At 57.2% G+C, this 18298-nt stretch overlaps 1 protein-coding gene across 1 annotated transcript in view; it reads right to left on the reverse strand.

Annotated features, from left to right (window-relative positions):
- Positions 1–759: 759 nt before the first annotated feature.
- Positions 760–18298, reverse strand: part of LRRN2 (leucine rich repeat neuronal 2) — a 62134-nt gene continuing 44595 nt past the window's right edge. The window contains exon 2 of the mRNA XM_039227641.1: positions 760–3825. Coding sequence (XP_039083572.1) covers positions 1450–3588 — 2139 coding nt within the window. The 5' untranslated portion in view covers positions 3589–3825 and the 3' untranslated portion in view covers positions 760–1449. The remainder of the gene's footprint in view (positions 3826–18298) is intronic.

The following is an 18298-nucleotide window of genomic DNA, read 5'->3' on the forward strand; positions in this document are numbered from 1 at the left end:
GCCCAGTGGCCTCTGCTCTGGAGCGCCCCTGTTGACAGCCCCCGCCCCTGGGCTCTGTTGTCTTTCCGACAGATGCCCCTCTTTGCATGTGGTCCTAAGAAGTCCGTCTGCCTACAAAAAACAAAAAACAACCCTGCAAACCAAACCAGGCTCATTGCAAATGATACCGAAATGGACCGGAAAGATCAATGCAGCAATTTCGTTCTCCCACAGCCTCCCCCCGCCACCAAATCCTCTATCACCCCGCTCCCCCTTCTACCCCAGTGAGCCAAAGTTCTTTCTTGCTGTCTTGATGATTTGCAATTCTCTGCATGACTCTGCCTCTTGGGTTTGTTTAATTAGAAATAGGCCGGGTAGTGCTTCCTATGCACTGGCATGTTAATTGCTTATCAGGGAAAGAGAAGGGGTGACAATATTTGGTGATGGAAATTTCCACTCTCCATGGCTCTCTGTGCTTTTCTCCATTTTTTCTCTCCCACCCTCTCCTTGCCTCCTGTGATTGCTCCGTCTCCTGTCCACCTCTTCCCCCCCCAGCTCTCCTGTTCTCAGTTACGGGGACTCTGGGGAGCAGGTCTGCAATTCAGACCTACAGGGATCACTGTGCCCTCTGTCACCATCTCCCTCTCCCCTCCTGTCCCTTCGCAGCCCCTCCCTCCAACCATGCCCCCAGCTGTGAAGAGAGTGGAGAGCAGAGAGCTTTTTTGGTTACACCTAGTATTCAAAGATTATTCTCCCTTTGTTTCCTTTCCCTCCTTATGATTGTTATTCTTGTTTATTTTTATTTTTTACAAAACAGGAGAAAAGAGTGAACTGGGTTGTGGGGAAGGTGACACATTTCTCCACAAAGGTACAAAATTGCCTATAGAAAGTCAATCTCGGAGTGCCACACCGGCTGCCAAGATGAGGCGATCCCCGATACCCGGCAACCTTCTCCCCAAATGTCTTTCAGATGCTTTCAGATGCGACTGGGACCTCGTTCGGGAGTGGTCCCCCATGGTGGGGACGAGAGGCCTCCCTCAGCCCTTGCCCAGGAGGGGGAAGAGCAAGCAACTTAGACTGTGCAAAGAAAGAGAAGTGGAGGGGGCGCATCCTGTGGGCCAAGGGCCTGGGGACACAGGCAGGGGACATCCAAGCAGAAGCCCAGGAGCCTCCGGGCACACGGACAATTGGGGGGCGGGGGGATGGGAGGCTCTCGCCAGAGTCCTTCCTGTTCCTTGGAGATGATCCTCAGAATGTCGGTGGACAGGCTCCCGGAAGGTAAGGGCGACTTTCTGGAGGCAGTGGGAGCACCCCTTGGAACTACAAAGCCCCCTCTGTCTTGGTCCAGCTGCCAGACCTCCAGCACGTGGGTCCATGTCACCTTCCTGGCAGGGCATCGGGCCCAGATCGCTTCCCTTTTGGTAAAAAGTAGTCCTAGTCATTTGTCTACTGCTGAGAGCAGGCCGAGCTTCAGGAATTCTGTAGTGATAGTGGTGATGCTGTTTCCCCTTCCGAAGACCTGGACAGCTTCCTTCCTGGATTCCAGGGCAAGACAAGGGGCGCGGACACCACTCGGATGGAGGGGGTGCTCCAGCCCCAGAAAGCCCAGGCCGGAAGGAGAGGCCGCCTGCCCACCCCCTGCCTGGGCTGACCACCGCCAAGGTGGGCAGCTAGCCCGGCCGCCAGCAGGAAGACAGCCAGAGCCAGGATGGCTATGAGCCCAGGTCGGTCCCCTAAGGCTCTATGGCAAGGAGCGGCCTCTTTAGTCCTGGTCCATACACATGCCAGCTGGGTGTGGGCATCAGCAAAGGCCACTTGCAGGCAGGCCCAGTACTCCGTGGCCTGAAGGAGGCGAGTGATGTTGTAGCTATGGGTTCCCCTCGGCAGACGGGCCAGAGCAGGGGCCCCCTGGCCGCGGGGAGAGGAGGCGCTGGACCAGGTGAGGTTGGTAGAGACTGTGTTGGGTGGGGGCACCCAAGACAGCAGGATGTGATAAGGGTGGGTCTCCTGCACCCGGAGCTCCAGCCCCCATCCCTTGTCCCGGCCCAGCTGCAGGGGAGGGCGGCCGACAACCACACTAACCGTCTTACTGTCGGCCCCCACCAGGTTCTGGGCCACACAGGTGTACAGCCCTGCCTCTTCTGCCGTCACCCTCCGCAGCTCCAGGGTCCCCTCGGGGTACACTCGGTACTTCCTGCCCGCACGGGCAGCCGTCAGTCGAAGCCCAGCTGGGGTGACCCAGTAGATCTCAGGTTCTGGTTCAGCCAGTGCCCGGCAGTGCAGCACCAGGCTCTCTCCACTGGCCACCTGGAGGCTGGGGGGGAAGCTGCGGGGGGAGATGAGGGGCAGGCAGCGGTCTGTCATCTCCCGGAAGGGCACCTCGCGGACCGGGCGGCGCTGGAGGTCTGGCGGCTCGGCGCACAGGGTGGACTGTGGCTCGATGAAGCGGATGCGGGTTCCCGTGGCATTGGCCCAGCGGATGACGCAATCACAGCGGATAGGGTTGCCGTGGAGACCTACCTCCTGCAGGTTGGGCAGGGACTCCACCGTCTGCTGGTGCAAGGCACTGAGAGCATTGTTGTTGAGCATGAGGGTCTCCATCTGGGGCAGGTGATGGAAGGCGCGGGGGTGGATGAAGGACAGCCGGGGGTTGTTGGTGATGTCCAGCTTGGTCAGCTCGGGGAGGTTGACCAGGGCGAACTTGTCAATGGAAACCAGCTCCTCCATGTTGTTGAGACCCAGCTCTTTGAGGTGCAGCATGTTGGCAAAGTCGCCGGGCCCCACCCGCTGGAGCGGGTTCTTGTTCAGGTCTAGGAACTTGAGCCCGGGCACCTGCTCCAAGGCCCGCCGGGGCACCTGAGCCAGCTGGTTGTCATAGAAAGAGAGGCTCTCCAGGCTCTGCAGCCCCTCCAGGGCGTAGTCGGAAATCTCCCGAAGGTTCATGCCCGCTAGCACCAGGCTGCGCAGATTGGCCAGGGGCCGGAAGTTCATGTCCAGGATGGCATCTACCTTGTTGCCACCAATCATGAGGATCTCCAGGTTGGGCAGCATCTCGAACCAGCGGCTGTCAATGGCCCTCAGCAGGTTGGAGTTCAGGTGCAGCCTCAGCAGGTTGCCGAGGCCGGCGAAGGCCCTGGGGGCGATGCGGTAGAGCTGGTTGTGGTTGAGATAGAGCTCCTGCAGGCTGGCCAGCCCTGCAAAGCTGTGGTCCTCCAGCCGGCTCAGCCGGTTCTCCTCCAGGTGCAGGCTCAGCAGCTGGGGCAGGGCGCGGAAGTCGCAGTCTCGAGCGTCCGCAAAGCTGTTTTGGGACAGGTCCAGCTCTGTGAGATTGGCCAGGTAGCTGAGCTCACTCTGGTCCACGCGGACGATGCTGTTGCTCTGCAGTAGCAAGGTCTGCGTGCCCGCGGGCAGCCCGGGGGGCACTGCCGTCAGGAACAGGTCATTGCAGTCCACGGTAGTGGCCTCACGGTAGGATGATCGGGGTGTATACCAGGGCCGGATCTGGCAGGCGCACTGAGGGGGGCAGGGCACGCGCCAGGGTACCACGGGCACAGCGGCGGTGGCACCGGCCACCCACGCCAGCAGAAGAGGGGCCGCGAGGAGCCTCATGGTGAAGCCGCAGGGCAGGGAACCATCCACAGGAGGGGTCTGGGGTCCTTCTACTCTTAACGGTTCGCAGGCTGAGGGTCAGCAGCCCTGCCAGGGCCCGGGGACCTGCCCTCCCAGGATGGCCATTCTACGTGGGGATGGGTGGGCGTCGCTTCTTGCCCTCCTGGGCACGGCTCTCCATCCTTGTCCGCTGGGGCTGGGCCTGCTCATTCATTGCCATGCCCCATCAGGGCAGCCCTGGAAGAAGAGGATGCACAGTCAGGGGGAGGCAGAGAGGCAGAATCTATTCCCTCCTCCTCGTCACTGCTGTTTGATTCCAGAGGGCAATGGAACGGAGAGAGGGGACAGCCAGGGCTCCCGGGTTCTGTCCCACAGCCCTGAGGCTTGGGTGTCCTTTCTACCATCTGCTGGGGGAGTGAGCAATGGTGAGCCTTCATGGAAGTGGGGAGAGACTGAATTGGGAAGCTTCCGGGAGAACTCGGGAAGGGGTGTGTGCGTGTGCATGTGTGTGTGTGGCGGTGGAAACAGTACAGATTTGAAATTCCAGGGTGGGCCCTCAGGACTCTGGAAGTAGAAAGGCAATGGTCCCTGACCCCACACCCAGACAGGCTGGGGAAGTGGGTGCTCCTGCCTGGGGTCTGCATAGGCTCTCCGTGTGCACGGCTTTGGTTTTTGCCAACTTCCCCACCCAGAGGCAGAACCTTCCAACAGCCTGACTGAGCTCCCTGGAAGAAGGTGGTGGGGTTAAGAATTCTGGATCTGAGCTTCTCAGCCCTGCATGTAAGACCTTACATGACCTGTCCCTGGCCGATCTCCTGGCTTTTCGTGCTGTTCTCCCACACAACTGACTAAGTACAGTGATACTTCTGAGTTGACGTTACCCTGACGTGCCCCCCTTCTGGTGTCTCCCCCTCTGGTCTCCTAGGCTTGCTCTTCAAGCCTCTACTTAAGGTCAGTCACCTTCTACAGAAGCTTCTCCCCCACCACCCCAACTCCTGGCTGGCTAAGGGCCCACCTTATGCTCTCATAGTGTCCCGTGCTCCCTTCTGTCCTAGCCCAGACCACATCACATGGAAATGTCTCCCCAGCTGGGGACCTGTCTTGGCCATCGCTGGGCTTGGAGCACACAACAGGTGCCCAGTGAGTGTGTACTGTGTGACTCAATCTCTGTGGCCCCAGGGCCCCTTCCCCCCTCAGGAGGTCGCCCACACCCCCAGTCTAGAATCTAAGCCACTGTTTCCCGCTTCCTAGTTATGGGTAATCCAGGTTCCCACAGACCCCAGGGCCAGGCTGAATCACCCTTAAAGCAAATCCAGCCTCGGCTTACAACCAACATGGGGTAAAAACCCTTCCTGGGCCCGGTCCCCTCCAGAGCAGAAGTCCAACTTGGGTAGTTTTCCAACTGCAGGTATCAGGTAAACACACCAACACTTACTAATCACTGAGATTTTCCAGGACTCCACAGACTCTGAATATCTTATTTCATTTAATCGTCAAAACAAGCCAACAAGATAAGCATTAATATAATACCCCCAGTTTGCACATGAAAAAAATTGAGGTTTTGAGAGGTAAAGAATTTTGCTCAAGACTTGGAGGTAGCAGGTGGCAGGGGACAGGAATCCACCCAAGTTCAGAGGTTGTGCTATTTACACCACATCTCGTTGTTCCCGTGTCCCACCTGAGCCCACCCTGGGCTGCACTGGCTGCCGTGGCCAGTGGGGGTGCCCATTCTTGTGCACCGGGGCCGTGTCTTCTACCACCTTCTGGGCAGGTGCCGCTCAGCTGGCCAGAGGGGCTCTTTGCCCACCTTGCCCCTGCTTCCAGGATGCTGGGGAGGGGAGTGGCTAGAGGTGCGGTCCCCTCCCTTGAGCAGGAAAGCGGTATGCCTGTTTACATTTGACTACTTCCCACCTTCCTCTGCAGCTATTTCTGAAGGTGGGAAAACAACCGTGACTTAAAATGCACAGAGGTTTTGCGTGGGGGTGTGTGTGCACTGACACGTAAAACTCCGAGCAAACAAACACACGTGCACACATGCGCGTATGCCCACATACATGTGCAGCAGGGAGCCCAGGGGACTTGGCCGCCCAAGCTAGTGCCTGGCGGGCAGGAAGGGGGCAGGGGATTCCACAGTGCACTGTGTGGTTGGAGAGGCGGCAGAAATGAGCTGAGTCCCAGGACGGCCTCATCACGGAACTGGACCTAGGCCAGTGGTCCTGCCACACACATACATCCCAGAGGCCCCTGCCTCCTGCCTCGACCTGGCCCAAGAGAGCAGAACCCACCAGCGAAGAGCTCTTACTCGGACTTCCTGCCTCCTCCCAGAGCATGCTGGGAAAAGGGATTGACTGCTCAGAGCGTCTGTTCCTTTCGTCTAAAATGAGGTTGCTGTTAGGATAAAGGGAGCGGAGGGGCGCCTGGGTGGCTCAGTCGATTAAGTGGCCGACTTCAGCTCAGGTCATGATCTCACGGTTCGTGGGTTCGAGCCCCGCGTCGGGCTCAGTGCTGACAGCTAGCTCGGAGCCTGGAGCCTGTTTCAGATTCTGTGTCTCCCTCTCTCTCTGACCCTCCCCTGCTCACACTGTCTCTCTCTCTCAAAAATAAAGATTAAAAAAAAAAAAAGGATAAAGGGAGCGGAGTGGGGCACACCCAGAAAAAGCTCAATAAATGTTAGCTGTCTTCCGGCTCCGGTCACCCCCTCCCCAGGGTTGGGAGGCTCTCCGAGCCGTAGGACTTCTCAGGGGGAACAGAAATTGGACCCCGTTTCTCAACAAGCCCCTACTGAGCTTGCCCACTGTGGCCCGGTGTTGCCTCCGGGTGGCATGGGGAGCAATGAGCAACAATAGACAAAACGTCGCAACCTTGAACTCCTCCACTCTGGCAGGGCTAAAAAGGACAGAATGGTCAGAAGGGCCCAGGGCAGTTCCAAAGGGCAGAGAAGCCTGCGGCCAGTGGAGAGGAGTCCACCACCCGCCCAGCCCCCTCCCTGCCTTCAGACGCTCTCTGAGACGCAGGTGTTTCTCCTCCAAAACCTTTGTTCTAACACCTTTGTTCTACAGATGCTCAGCTGCATGGAGGGGAGGAGGGAACCACTTACAACTGAATTAGAAACCCTCCCAGTCTCACCTTTCCCTCCACCCCGGGCAGCACCCCCTCTGGCTGGGTGGGTGAGGCAGAGCCCCCACTCCCCAGCCAGGAGCCCAGGGCTGGGGCCCGGCGTGCAGAGAGAGGCAGCAGCTTGATGACTTACATTCGGTCGCACCTCCGATCCCCAGGCCTGGCAAAGGTCCAGGCGAGTCCTCCCCCTCGCGGCTGAGCACGCAGGCCCCCCAGGGAGGAAGGCAGAGCTGCCCACTGACCCGCCACCGCAGTCTCGGGCTGTCTTGCACACACCCACCCATGCGGGCTGATTAGCAATTTCTGCCGGGAGCTGCAGAGAAATCGAATTGTCTTTTATCTGTGATCTCCGAGGTGAGCGGGAGTTCACACGACTGCGTGGACATCTTCTCCAACTGGATTTCAAGCGCCTTGTGGCAGGGGCCGTGCCTTACACGCTTGTGGTGCCTCCACAGCACCGAGTGCAGGGCTGAGCACGCGGAGGGCACTCGTAAGTGGATGTGAACTCTCCCATCGAGCTCGTGTGCAGGCAGAGGAGACATTACATAGTCTCATCTGAAAGGGCAGCGACCAAGGACCCCGGAGATCACATGACTTGTCAGAGGTTGCACAAACTTCCATGTGGATTCAAACCTAGGTCTCGGACTCTATAACCTGAGCCAGCGGCCGAGCTTGCTGCCTGGTGGTTCCAGGCCTGCCTTTCGGGAGCAGAGCACAGGGCTGGCCCCGCATGCCTGCCTCAGGCACAAATCCCTTCAGAGACGACCTGGGTCCTTAGCTCTTCCTCCCCTATGGTCACCTGATGGGCCCCGCAGACACCATTCCTTGATTCTGGGCTAGAGCGACCCCCCCCCAACCTGGGGGACAGCAGAGGGAGGATGTTGCTCGTGGCTGGGCCTGGCACCACAGGACAAATGGAGCCAGCAGGCTGCACGTGGACCTTCGCCTGCCTTCTGATAGGGGGCTGGGGGCTGCGATCAGCCTTGGCCTTCAGTGACAGGAGACTGGGCGCTCTGGGGAGCAGTCAGGGGAGCAGGGCCAGCCACGCCAGGGGCGGATTTAGCACAAAGCGTGGAATGGGTCCTTTACATTCCCCTGTTAAACACGGACCCCTGGCAAAGCTCCTAATGAAGAGTCTGGGAGAAGCTGTGTCTAGGGCTGCTCCGTCCCCCTTCCGTCCTCCACCAGGATTTCCCCAGGAGGTCGGTGGAGGTGGAGTGTCTCCCTGCCCTCCTCTCTCTCCCCTTCCCTTCCGTGCAGCCCTCACTTGGCCTCCAGAGCATCGGCCAAGGGTCCGGAAGGAGCAGCGGCGGTGGTGATCGATGGCCTGGCCTTCGCTGCTTCAGTGCTGGATCCCCCTGAGTTGCAGAGACAGATGGGCAGCATAATTGAGTGTAGCGTTGATAAACTCCGGCCTCCTCACTGGCAGATAAGCGCCGGACGGGAGGGGTGCCGAGGGAGGGAGGCCAGCCCTCCATCTGCGCACCTGGCCTTCTGCTTCTCTGGGGAGGTGAGCGGGGGCCCCTCACTCTCACCTCTCATTTAATCACAGACAAGCAGGACCTCAGAGCCGGAGGAGACCTCCGCTTTATCTAGTCTTGCAGAGTCTGAATTCCATAAATAACTTATGCAAAGGAGGAGCGCTGGAGCAGAAGGAGCCCAGGCTATGCTACGCGATCAGAGTTGGAGCCTGGCTCTGTCGCTGGCTGTGTGACCTTGGGCCAGGCAGGCAGCCTTCTGAGCCTCAAGTGCCTGCGCTGGGAAGTGGAGGTAACAGCCTCCTCCCAGAACTTCAGGGAGGAGCGCGGGAGTTCAGGTGCATGAGGCGCTGCGTTCCCTTCATTCAGCCCCCCTCACCCCTGCCTCTGCTTCCATCTTACCACCCACTTCTCATCTCTCACGTCTTGTGATAAAAAAAAAATATATTTTGAAGTGTGACATGTGTACAGTGCCTAAATGGCACTCATCCCAAGTGAATTCCTCCGTGAGTAGGTACCCGGACAGCCACCAATTGGAGCAAGATGTAAATGTTTCCAGCCCTCCAGAAGGTTCCCATGTGGCCCTCCCGGTCAATATCCAGCCCCCACCTGGACTTAACCATTGTCCTGAATTCCATCACCGTCAATCAGTTTCATCTTTTAAACCCAGAATTCCCCTTCCTTCTCCATCTCATCTTGGGACCGGGGACTCTGGAAGCAGTTGACTCGGGCTTTCGGGACACCAGAACTCGAGGCTTGAAATTCCCTCACTTCGTCTTCCTGCTGCAAAGTGGGTTATCCTTCTCAGGGCGTCGCCCTGAACCACCCGTCTCCAGGAAGGCAGGGAGGCTGGTTCCTCTTATTCCCCTTTGTGGTTCTCAATCCTGTATCTAGAAATTGCTCTACCCCTTAGGTCCCCCGCCCTGGGGGCTCCTCTCGGCTGGGACTGTGAGCACCATGTGCTGCAGGCGGGAAGATAGCGGGAGTGACCTCCTGGCCCCACGCAGCCCTGTGCCTGTCACTAACCTCCTTTCCCTAAAGCCCTGCCGGGTCTTGGCCACCTCCTGGGGGAGCACTGTGGCCTCCTTTCACCTGGATCCTCTCATTACAGAGTGTGGGGCACCAGGCAAGAGGCCAAACGTGGGAATGGCCACGGAGGTGAGGCCCAGACTCGCTGCCAGCTGCCCCCGGGCCCCTCCCGCTGGCTGCCTCAGAGGCTCTTGCTCTCGACTTGTCCCCCACCCTGTGTCTCCCCCAAGCCTGGTTTTACTCCTGTCACCCCATCTCCGTCCTTCAGCACCTCCGCCCAGTTCAGTACCTCCACCCGGCAGTCTCTGAGACTGCACATCTCTGCCACCTGGGCCCGCCCCCCCCCCCCCCCCCCCCCCCCCCCCCCCCCCCCCGCCTCAGTGCTTGCACCTACTTTCCCCTTCCGTTTCTTGCCTTGACCCTTACCTTAGCCTCTTCCGGTGCTGCCTCCCCACCTCCCAGCGGCGCTCTCATTCCCAGGGACCCCATGCGCCCACTAAGCAGGACTTGCTATTTCCGGCCACGCCTCGGACCCCTCAGTCTGCGAAGCCCTCCTCCAACTTCAACCACTGCGTCCTCTTCAGCCACAGAAGCCTGTCCCCAATGCTCCCTCCTCTGATACCTTCCACGACTCCCTCCAGGAAGGGAGGCCTCTCTCACGGTCCCCGAGACCCTTGGAACAGACCTCCTCCCCGACAGCACCTTCCTTCCTGTCAGTCTGTGAGTCTGTCTTCCCCACGAGGCTGTGAGCTCCTGGGGGGAAGGGTGCTCGGTTACTGATCTGCGTGTCCTTGAGCGTCAGTGCAGGGCGTGCTCTCCCCGTCGGGGCCGGAGGTGTTCTGCGTGCACTGTAAACGGCAACCCGTTAACGGGTCATGAAAACAATTTAAAGTGGGTCACAATCTGCACTTTTTAAAAAATGAAACACAACAGAAAACACCAGAGTGCGTGGACTGTAGCTAGACCAAGCACTGTTTTGAGAAGTTTTATCCTATTTTCCACACACATGCGCTCACGCGGGTACAGACAGGAACGTGAGGCAAAGCCATGTGTTCTTTGCCCTTCAGCCACAGCGATAAAAGCCTGAAAACCATTATTCTACAGAGCATCTCTCTTTGGTAAGGTGGGTCCCCTCAGCTCTGGCCCCGCTGGAAGGGTGACATAAAGCAGAGTCTCAGAGGAAAGTGGGGCATTCCCGAGCCCCTTCTCTGTGCCAGGATTTCTGCTTGCTCCCCACGACCTGAGAGGTGGCTACTGAACAGAGCAGAAAGCTCCAGCTCAGGGGAACTGTGGGGTCAGACCAGCGGCCCGCAGCTGGAGTGTAGAAAGCCTGAACCCAGTGTGTCATTCCCTAGCCCTTTCTATTTCCAGCGATCATGTGCCACAAGCCAACTTCTGAGTCAGGGTGGGGGCACTGGAGGAGAGCAGGGAGGGAAGCGGGAGGGTGTCTCCTGGTGAAAGGATGCGGGTTCCCCCCCCCGCCCCTGCCCTACCCTCCGCTGTGATGCGAGGAGTCTGCGTTAGCTAAAATGCCCTCCTTGCCCTGGAGGGCAGGCCCTTGTCCCAAGCAGAAGTCTCTCCCTCCCTGTGTCCTGGCTGGCCTGCCTGGGCAGAGGGTGCTAGAGTTCTGGCGTCTGGAAGGCAGCCTGCCTCGTTCTTTCCTGATTAGCAAGGAGGGCGCCAGGAGGTAGTGCACAGGGGCTGTAGGAGGCTGCAGGGCAGGGGGGTGCAGTGTGAGCTGAGTCTGTCACCACCAGGTGCCACCAGGTTCTGCTGATCGTCTGCCCACCCCTCGCCCCCTGTCCTGCCCCCCATGGCGCCCCGGCATCCCTCGGTCAGGAGCTGGCTGGTTGTCAGCCCGTCTCTCCCACCAGACCGTGAGCCCCTCAGGAGAAGGGCCTGTGCTGGAGTCGCTGGTCCCTCCCATGGTCTGGCGCACAGTAGGAGCTCAGGGCACATCTGTGGAAGGACAGGGAGTGGGAGGGCAGGAGGGAAAGGGAGGTGAGGAGGGGCGGGTGGGGCCGAGCTGGTCGGAGCTCCTGGAGACCAGGCAGCTCAGGGTCTGGGCTCAGGCCCTTCCGTCTCCTTTCTTGCCACCTGCAAGGAGACACACACTTGCTCCCAGGGCCCGTCTCCTTTAGGTTCGCACCCGCACCCCCCTGCCCCTGGCTTGGGCCTTCCCTCGGGGGGAGAAGGCACCTCTCTCTGACTCAGGCTTCTGCCTCTGGATTCGACCTGGTGCTGTGATGGTCTTCACCCTTCTAGAGTTCTCCAGGCTCCCCCCCACCCGGAAGTCCTGTGGACTCCCCCAGCCCCTCTGAGAGCTCAGGTTAGAGGTGCAGGGTTAGGCTTTAGAAGCAGCTCTGCGCCTGGATCCTGGTGCTGGCTGTGTGACCTTGAGCATCGTTATCTGGGTTCTCCCCCTGGACGCGGAGAGAGAGAGCCTAGCTCACGGGGGAGCCTGAGAAGGATGACGTCTGTAACACGCCTGGTGTTGAGTAGAGCCCCCCCCTTCCTTCTTATCCCCCTCAGTTTGTCCGAGGCCTGGCTCCTGGCTTCTAGACCACCTTTGCACCAAGCCAGCACCGGACTGGCCCTGTCAACGGTCGTGTGGCATCGAAGGCAGGCACCTTCTCCTAGGGACCTTCCGCTGCAGGATGCCTGGCCTTCCTTATGCAGTGAGCCCTCCCCACCCCCCGGGGGCCTCCAGCTGCGGTCCTGTTTCTAGTCTCCAGGACAGTTCTGGAACGCAGTTCATTTACAGGTCACTGATGTCCGACACAACTCTTGCCCAATAAACAAGGTGGCTCCTCCTGGCTTAGGTGAGCAGTGCCTCTGTTTCCCCCACGTGTCCCCTGGAAGCCAGGAGAGGTCCCCTCCTGCAGCAGAGGTTAGATGTGTCAGCCTGACAGCAGCCCATAGTCATTCCACACCCACCAGTCACGAGCCAGAGGGGCAGCCAAGCCCGGCTGCTGACCCACAAGTGTCTCCAACCTCCCGCCCCGTAGCTCCCCTTGGCCCTCCTACAATCTAGGGGGTGAGCTGGAAAGGCCCCACAGCCAGTGTCCCAGGAGATCTCTTCAAACACAGTAGGTCCTCGGGACCCAGGCACAAGGGCAGGGGGAGGAGGGGGAAGATTTCAGGCTCTTTCCTGCCCCTGCCCCTTTGCACGTGCACCGTCCTTACCCAGAAGTCTCTTGCTTCCCTCGAGTACCTTGGGACTTCCTTCCCAGCCCCCAGGTCTTCCCTGACTGTGGCCTCTCCTACATATGAATCAGTCCCCTTGCTCCCTCCCCCATCCTCTGAGAACCCACACCCAAATATGATGTTCCATGTTCGTCTCTTCCCTCAGACCCTGAGTGGTCTCAGCATCGCTCTGTGGCTTCGTGGCCCCAGAAGGAGCAGAGGGAAGCAGTGTTGTCTGATGTGAATGGGGAGCTAGACGGGGAGGTTTCCCTCTCTCCACAGTGTCAGGGTGCAGAGGGAGGGAGCCCCAGGGCACGCTGGGGGTCAGGGGAGACCCTGGGGGGGTGGGGAGGGCCTGGGGCAGGGCTGGCAGAGGAGAAAGGGAGGCAGAGCGAACGGGGAGCAGGCCAGTTAAACAAGGAGAAAGGCCAAACCTCTTCTAACGGAAAAGGAAAATGAAATCAGAATGAAAATTGATGAGGCGGAGAGAAAAGGAGACCCGTTTCATCAGCAGGTTTGCCAGATGAAGCCGGGAGATAAATCACGCGGCGGAAGGAGCCGCGGTGCCCGCCGCGCCCCGCCGCCCTCTCCCTCTGTCAGCTGTCTCAGGCGGCCTGGGAGATAGATGGCCGCGGCTGGGGTCCCGGTAGAGGCGTGTTTCCTCCCCTAACCGCAGCGAGGCTGGCCTATCAGCCCTTGTCACCCGCTCCCAGCCGGCCCTGACCGTCCCTTCCCCCGGTCCCCCTCCTCGGTGCCACCGGCCTCTCCCTGAGCAGCTCGGGGCAGGGTCCTGAGGACCACGTCTCGAAGCTCCATCCAACCTTCCCACCCCTCCCCCGGCTTCTCCGAGGCTCGATGGGGATGAGGGTGGGGGAAGCAGAGGCCCAGGCATGGGAGCCCGTGGACACAGGACACGACAGGGCTGGGTTCCAGTCCCGGCCTGGGGACAGACCTGGGAATATGCCCTCTTACGTCTCTCAGCCTTGGGCTCCTGGCCTGTGAGATGAGGTGGCCAGGCTGGAGCAGCGGCTCTAAAACTGCGGTCCCCGGACCCACCATGGCAGCGTCACCTGGGAGCTCCTTAGGGGTGCAGGTGACCTCACCCCGAGAATGGCTCCAGAGTCAGGAGCTCAGAGGGTGGGGCCTGGTAACCCAGGGGCGAGCGAGCCCTCCACCCTCTGAATCCAATGGATGCTCCTGTTTGAGAATCGCTGGGCGAGATCATCTCTAAGGCGCCTCCAGCTGAGATCAGAACTCCATAAACAGGAATGGTGCACCTGGGAGCGCTCGGCTGCACCCGTGACGATGCTGATCTGCCTATCACTCTGCTGACAGTTAGGACCGCAGTATTCCAGACCCCCCTCTCCCTTTCTGTCCTGGCCACAGGGAAACTCTTTCCCCAATGAGCATTAATAGAGCCCCGACTGTATGCTGGCACTGTGAAGGGGTCGGGATGCGAGGTTATGGGAAGGGCAGGCAGAGAGTCACAGATAAAAAACCCCAATCTACTAAAGCATGAGAAAAGTGGTCACGGAAGTTTCTACCAAGGCAGCAGGGGTGAAGCCTAGAGGAGAGGACATGATTCTGCCACACTTGGGAGTCGGGTAAAAGTTTAGAGGAAATTTACAAAAAGTCATTGAATTGCACGCTAAAAATGGGTGGATTTGATGGTATGTAAATTGTATTTCGATAAAGTAGTTTAAGAAAAAAGTTCAGAGGAAGCATTGCCTGAATCGGTAGGTCAGTAGATGCACAGATGGTCGGAAGGCATTCTACGCGTGTTGGTGACACTGGGTACAAAGATCCTGGAATAAAAACGTGTGAAGTGAATCCCAAAATGGAGGGGTTCCCCTTAGGTCCCGAGAATGCAGGTGGTGAGGCGAAGAGGCTGGAGCAGCTGGCTGGAGCACAGTCATCTGGACATGACACTGAACGCACGCACAGTGCGGCCAAATGGGCTTCCGCATCAGCCGCTACTCCAGCCATCCCATCTATACCAGCGGTCTCTCAGGTCCAGGTGCACCTTGCAGCTTAAATTCTTCCATATTTGTGATCCTATGTGATTCTCACAGAGCCCTGGGAAGTCACTGGTGTCGTTACCCCATTTTTAATGGAAAAGATGTTAAATGACTTGCCCAAGGTCATACAGAAAGATGACCTGCAGCCAGGGCTAGAAGATGCGGTGTGCTTTCCGAGGCTGGTGTTTACTGTCTCCAGTGGGATGGTGGTATGGATAATGGCAGCCGTTGACTGAAGACCGATTGTGAGCCTGGCCCTGGGCAGGGGGCCAGACGTGAGTGTGCACTGAATGACAGGGATTACTAGCCCCCTTCACAGATGTGAGAGGGTAGGTACATTGCTCAAGATCATCTAGCCAGTAGTGACAGGGCTCAGGTGAGGTTCTGAGCCTAAACGCTTCTCTAAAACCTGTGCTCTAAACCCCGACCCCACATCCTCCTCCTCCACCTGCCCCTGCCCTGTTCTCCTAGGGCTCAGAATGGAATGGGATTTCCAGGGACGTCTCATTCAACCTCCCCTGGCCCGAGCCAACGTTACTAGAAAGCAACCGGCCCCGAGCCTATGCCGAGCAGCTCTCCTTCAAGGGAAGGCCCTTTCCAATCTGGCACAGGCACCCTCTCCTCTAGGCCTGTTCATGCCTTCTGAGCCCGGTGCACCTGCTAGGGAACCGAGGGCTCCCAGATGCCCCAGAGCCTGATGGATGGAAATGCTTTCATCTGTGATCAATAACAGGCATAATTCAGTGACTGCGGCAAGTACAAAGGAGTGTAGGTTAAATCAATATTTAGAAGCTTCAAAATTAAACTAATTAAGAACAAGTCTTAGTGAATTTTACTGTCTGAGAATAAAAAAGATAAAAAACCCACCTATATTTCATGATTCTATGTTACTAGCCTGTAATGATTTGGGAAGTGCAGAAGATGAACAGTGCTCCTGGCTGGCCCCACTTTCTCAACTGCAAGGGAGGGGAGCCCCTTGGCCTTGGGGGGTGCACGGGGAAGAGGAAGGGAGTGGGAGGGAGCACAGGATGCAGACAGTATGCTATAGAAGGCCACTGGCTTAGGGGCATCTGGGTGTCTCAGTCGGTTGAGCATCCAACTTTCATGATCTCATGGTTCCTTAGTTCAAGCCCCGTGTCAGGCTCTGTGCTGACAGCTCAGAGCCTGTAGCCTGCTTCGAATTCTGTGTCTCCCTCTCTCTCTGCCCCTCCCCCACTCACGCTCTGTCTCTGTCTGTCTCAAAAATGAATAAACGTTAAAAAAAATTGTAGAAGGTCACTGGCTTGGGACAAGGACCATTACGGGTTGAACTGTGATCCCCAACACTTAAGTCCTAACTCCCGATATGTGTGAAGGTGACCTTAATCTGGAAATAGGGTCTTTGCAGGTGTAATCAGGTTAAGATTATACAAGTTAAGGTCACACGAGATTGGGGGGCCCTTCTCCAATGCCCGGTGTCCATATAAGAAGAGGGAGGTTTTGACACAAAGAGGCACAGGTAGAATTCCGTGTGATGACGCAGTGGCTACAAGCCGAGGACTGCCAACCACAGCCAGCTGGCACCGGGAGCTAGGAGTGCTCCTCGAGGGGTTTCAGAGGGAGCACGGCCCTGCCTCGCCTTGATTCTAGACTTCTGGCCTCCAAGACTGAGATGACAAATTTCTATTGTTTGTAAGCCACCCAGTTTGTGATACTTTGAGATGACAGTCCCAGCAAACTGATAGGGGAGCTCTTGGATTCTAGTTCCCGCTCTGACATTTACTAGCCGCGCAAGCCTGGCAAGATGCTTTGCCTCCATGAGCCTCTGTTTTCTCCTCTGCAAAAGAGGGGTAAGACTAGTACCTTCTGTCTTTTGTGCAGAGGCGTGGTGCAGATGAGATGAAAACACGAGCGTGAGAGGTACACTCTGAGCCGTCAGTGCCATGCAAATGTCGCGTAGGCTCGTTGCTGGCTACGGATCAGGGAAGGTGCTTAGGAGTCCCTACCAGCTCGCTGGCCCGGCCTAAACCCCAAGTCAGATCCCAGGTGTGAGAGGGCTGCAGGTGTTAGAGGTATTATATCCATGAGGGTATTGTTATTGTCATTCTCAGCACTATTTTATTTGCTGCCCACTTGGCCCTGGTTTTCTCATCCGTAAAACGAAAGGGTTGGACAACACTATTTTATGGGCATTTTTCAGCATTGTTTTCTGGGCTTGTTTATGTATATATTTTAAGAGGGCAGGATGTCTTAGCAGCCCAATCTCATTCCCAGCCTTGAACAGCTCTCCGAAACCCAGTAGCCCAGGACAGTTCAGAGAGGTGCTGGCTAAGGGCCGTAGCGAGAGATCAAGAGTGTTCTGAAGCTTTTTGTCCTCTGCCCTTACTGCCGGGGTCAAGGGAGAGGGACCCAGAGCAGTTTTCCTCTGTCTTCCCTTGACTGTACCAGGCATGAAAGGGGCAGGAAATCACATAGGCAGCAAATAAAATCTCTATCTATCTTGAGATGGTTGGCATCCCGACCAGGCTGGCTCCCAGGACTGTTCATCTTAAATAAACGTTCCTAATGATCCACTGGTACTTACTACCAGAGCTGTGTGCTGTCAAAGTGCAGCAGGACAGGGTGGCCAAGCATGGAGCTGCTGGCGCTCTATCGGGGCCGCTGCCAGGTCTCTGGGGGCGGATAAGGGTCCCAGGTAGCTTCTCTGAATCTTGGAAGGAGCTGCCCCTTGCAGCAGCGGAGTTCTCAAATAGGGGGCCAACCTTCTGGCCATGTGGCAAGTGACATTCTTCCCAGACAGTATTAGTGTGGAGAATCTGTCTGTACACTGCCCTCGTGGGACAGGTGACCAGTGGCATCATCTTGGTGACGGTCACCACCACGCCAGCTTGGTGGCTCCCACCCGCAGCCTGCCATCTCCATCAGGATCACCAGCCTCACCGGTGCCACGCTCGCTGCCATCACCACACGCCATCACCTCCTCCATCTGCTGCCACATTGTAAGTGCCCTATGCCTCACAGGACAACCTGTATTGTTTCATCACTGTGACATGTGCAGAGTCTGAAACAGATACGGACTTTGCCACTGGAAATACACGTCAGACGATGAGACGCCTATAATGCTAACATGAGGATGAATAGATTCACATGAACACGGAGGTTCCCCCAAAAGAAGCATGAATGTGGTGGTATGAGGCATACACAGAGAGCATCAGGGGAAGGGAATTGGCAAGGGACAGGCCTAAGTGTGGCCAGGGTGCCTCCACATTCTGCTTGAGGGAAATAAAAAGGACAACCCTTTGCTTCTTATTATCCCTGTGGTTTTCAACTCTGGCTGCCCCCCACAGAATCATATAGGCATACTTTAAAATATTCTGATGCCTACATCTAACTCCAGTCCAGTGAAATCAGCCTCTGGTTGTGTGATGTAGGCATGGTATTAAAAAAAACAACAACGCTAGGGGCACCTGGGTGGCTTAGTCTGTTAAGCATCTGACTTCAGCTCAGGTCATGATCTCAGGGTTCACAAGTTCAAGCCCAGCGTCAGGTTCTGTGCTGACAGCTCAGAGCCTGGAGCCCACTTCAGATTCTGTGTCTCCCCCTCTCTCTGCCCCTCCCCCACTCATGCTCTGTCTCCCCCTCTGTCTCAAAAATAAAATATTAAAAACAACTCTCCAGGATTTCTCTATATGTAAATCTTACATCAAAAGAAAAAAAATGCCGTGAAACAGAATTGAACTCCCTTGTCATTGATACTGAAGTATTTAGGGAAAAGCATACTGATGTCTGCAATTTACTTTGAAATGCACCAAACATAAAATGGCTTGATAGATAGGAGAGGGATGTGAGAGCAAGTCTAGGGAAAGGTTTAAGGTAGAATCTAGATGCTGGGTCTATGGTTGT

The sequence above is a fragment of the Hyaena hyaena genome, unplaced genomic scaffold (genome assembly GCF_003009895.1).
Source record: "Hyaena hyaena isolate Hyena2069 unplaced genomic scaffold, ASM300989v1 scaffold_28, whole genome shotgun sequence".
NCBI lineage: Eukaryota > Metazoa > Chordata > Mammalia > Carnivora > Hyaenidae > Hyaena > Hyaena hyaena.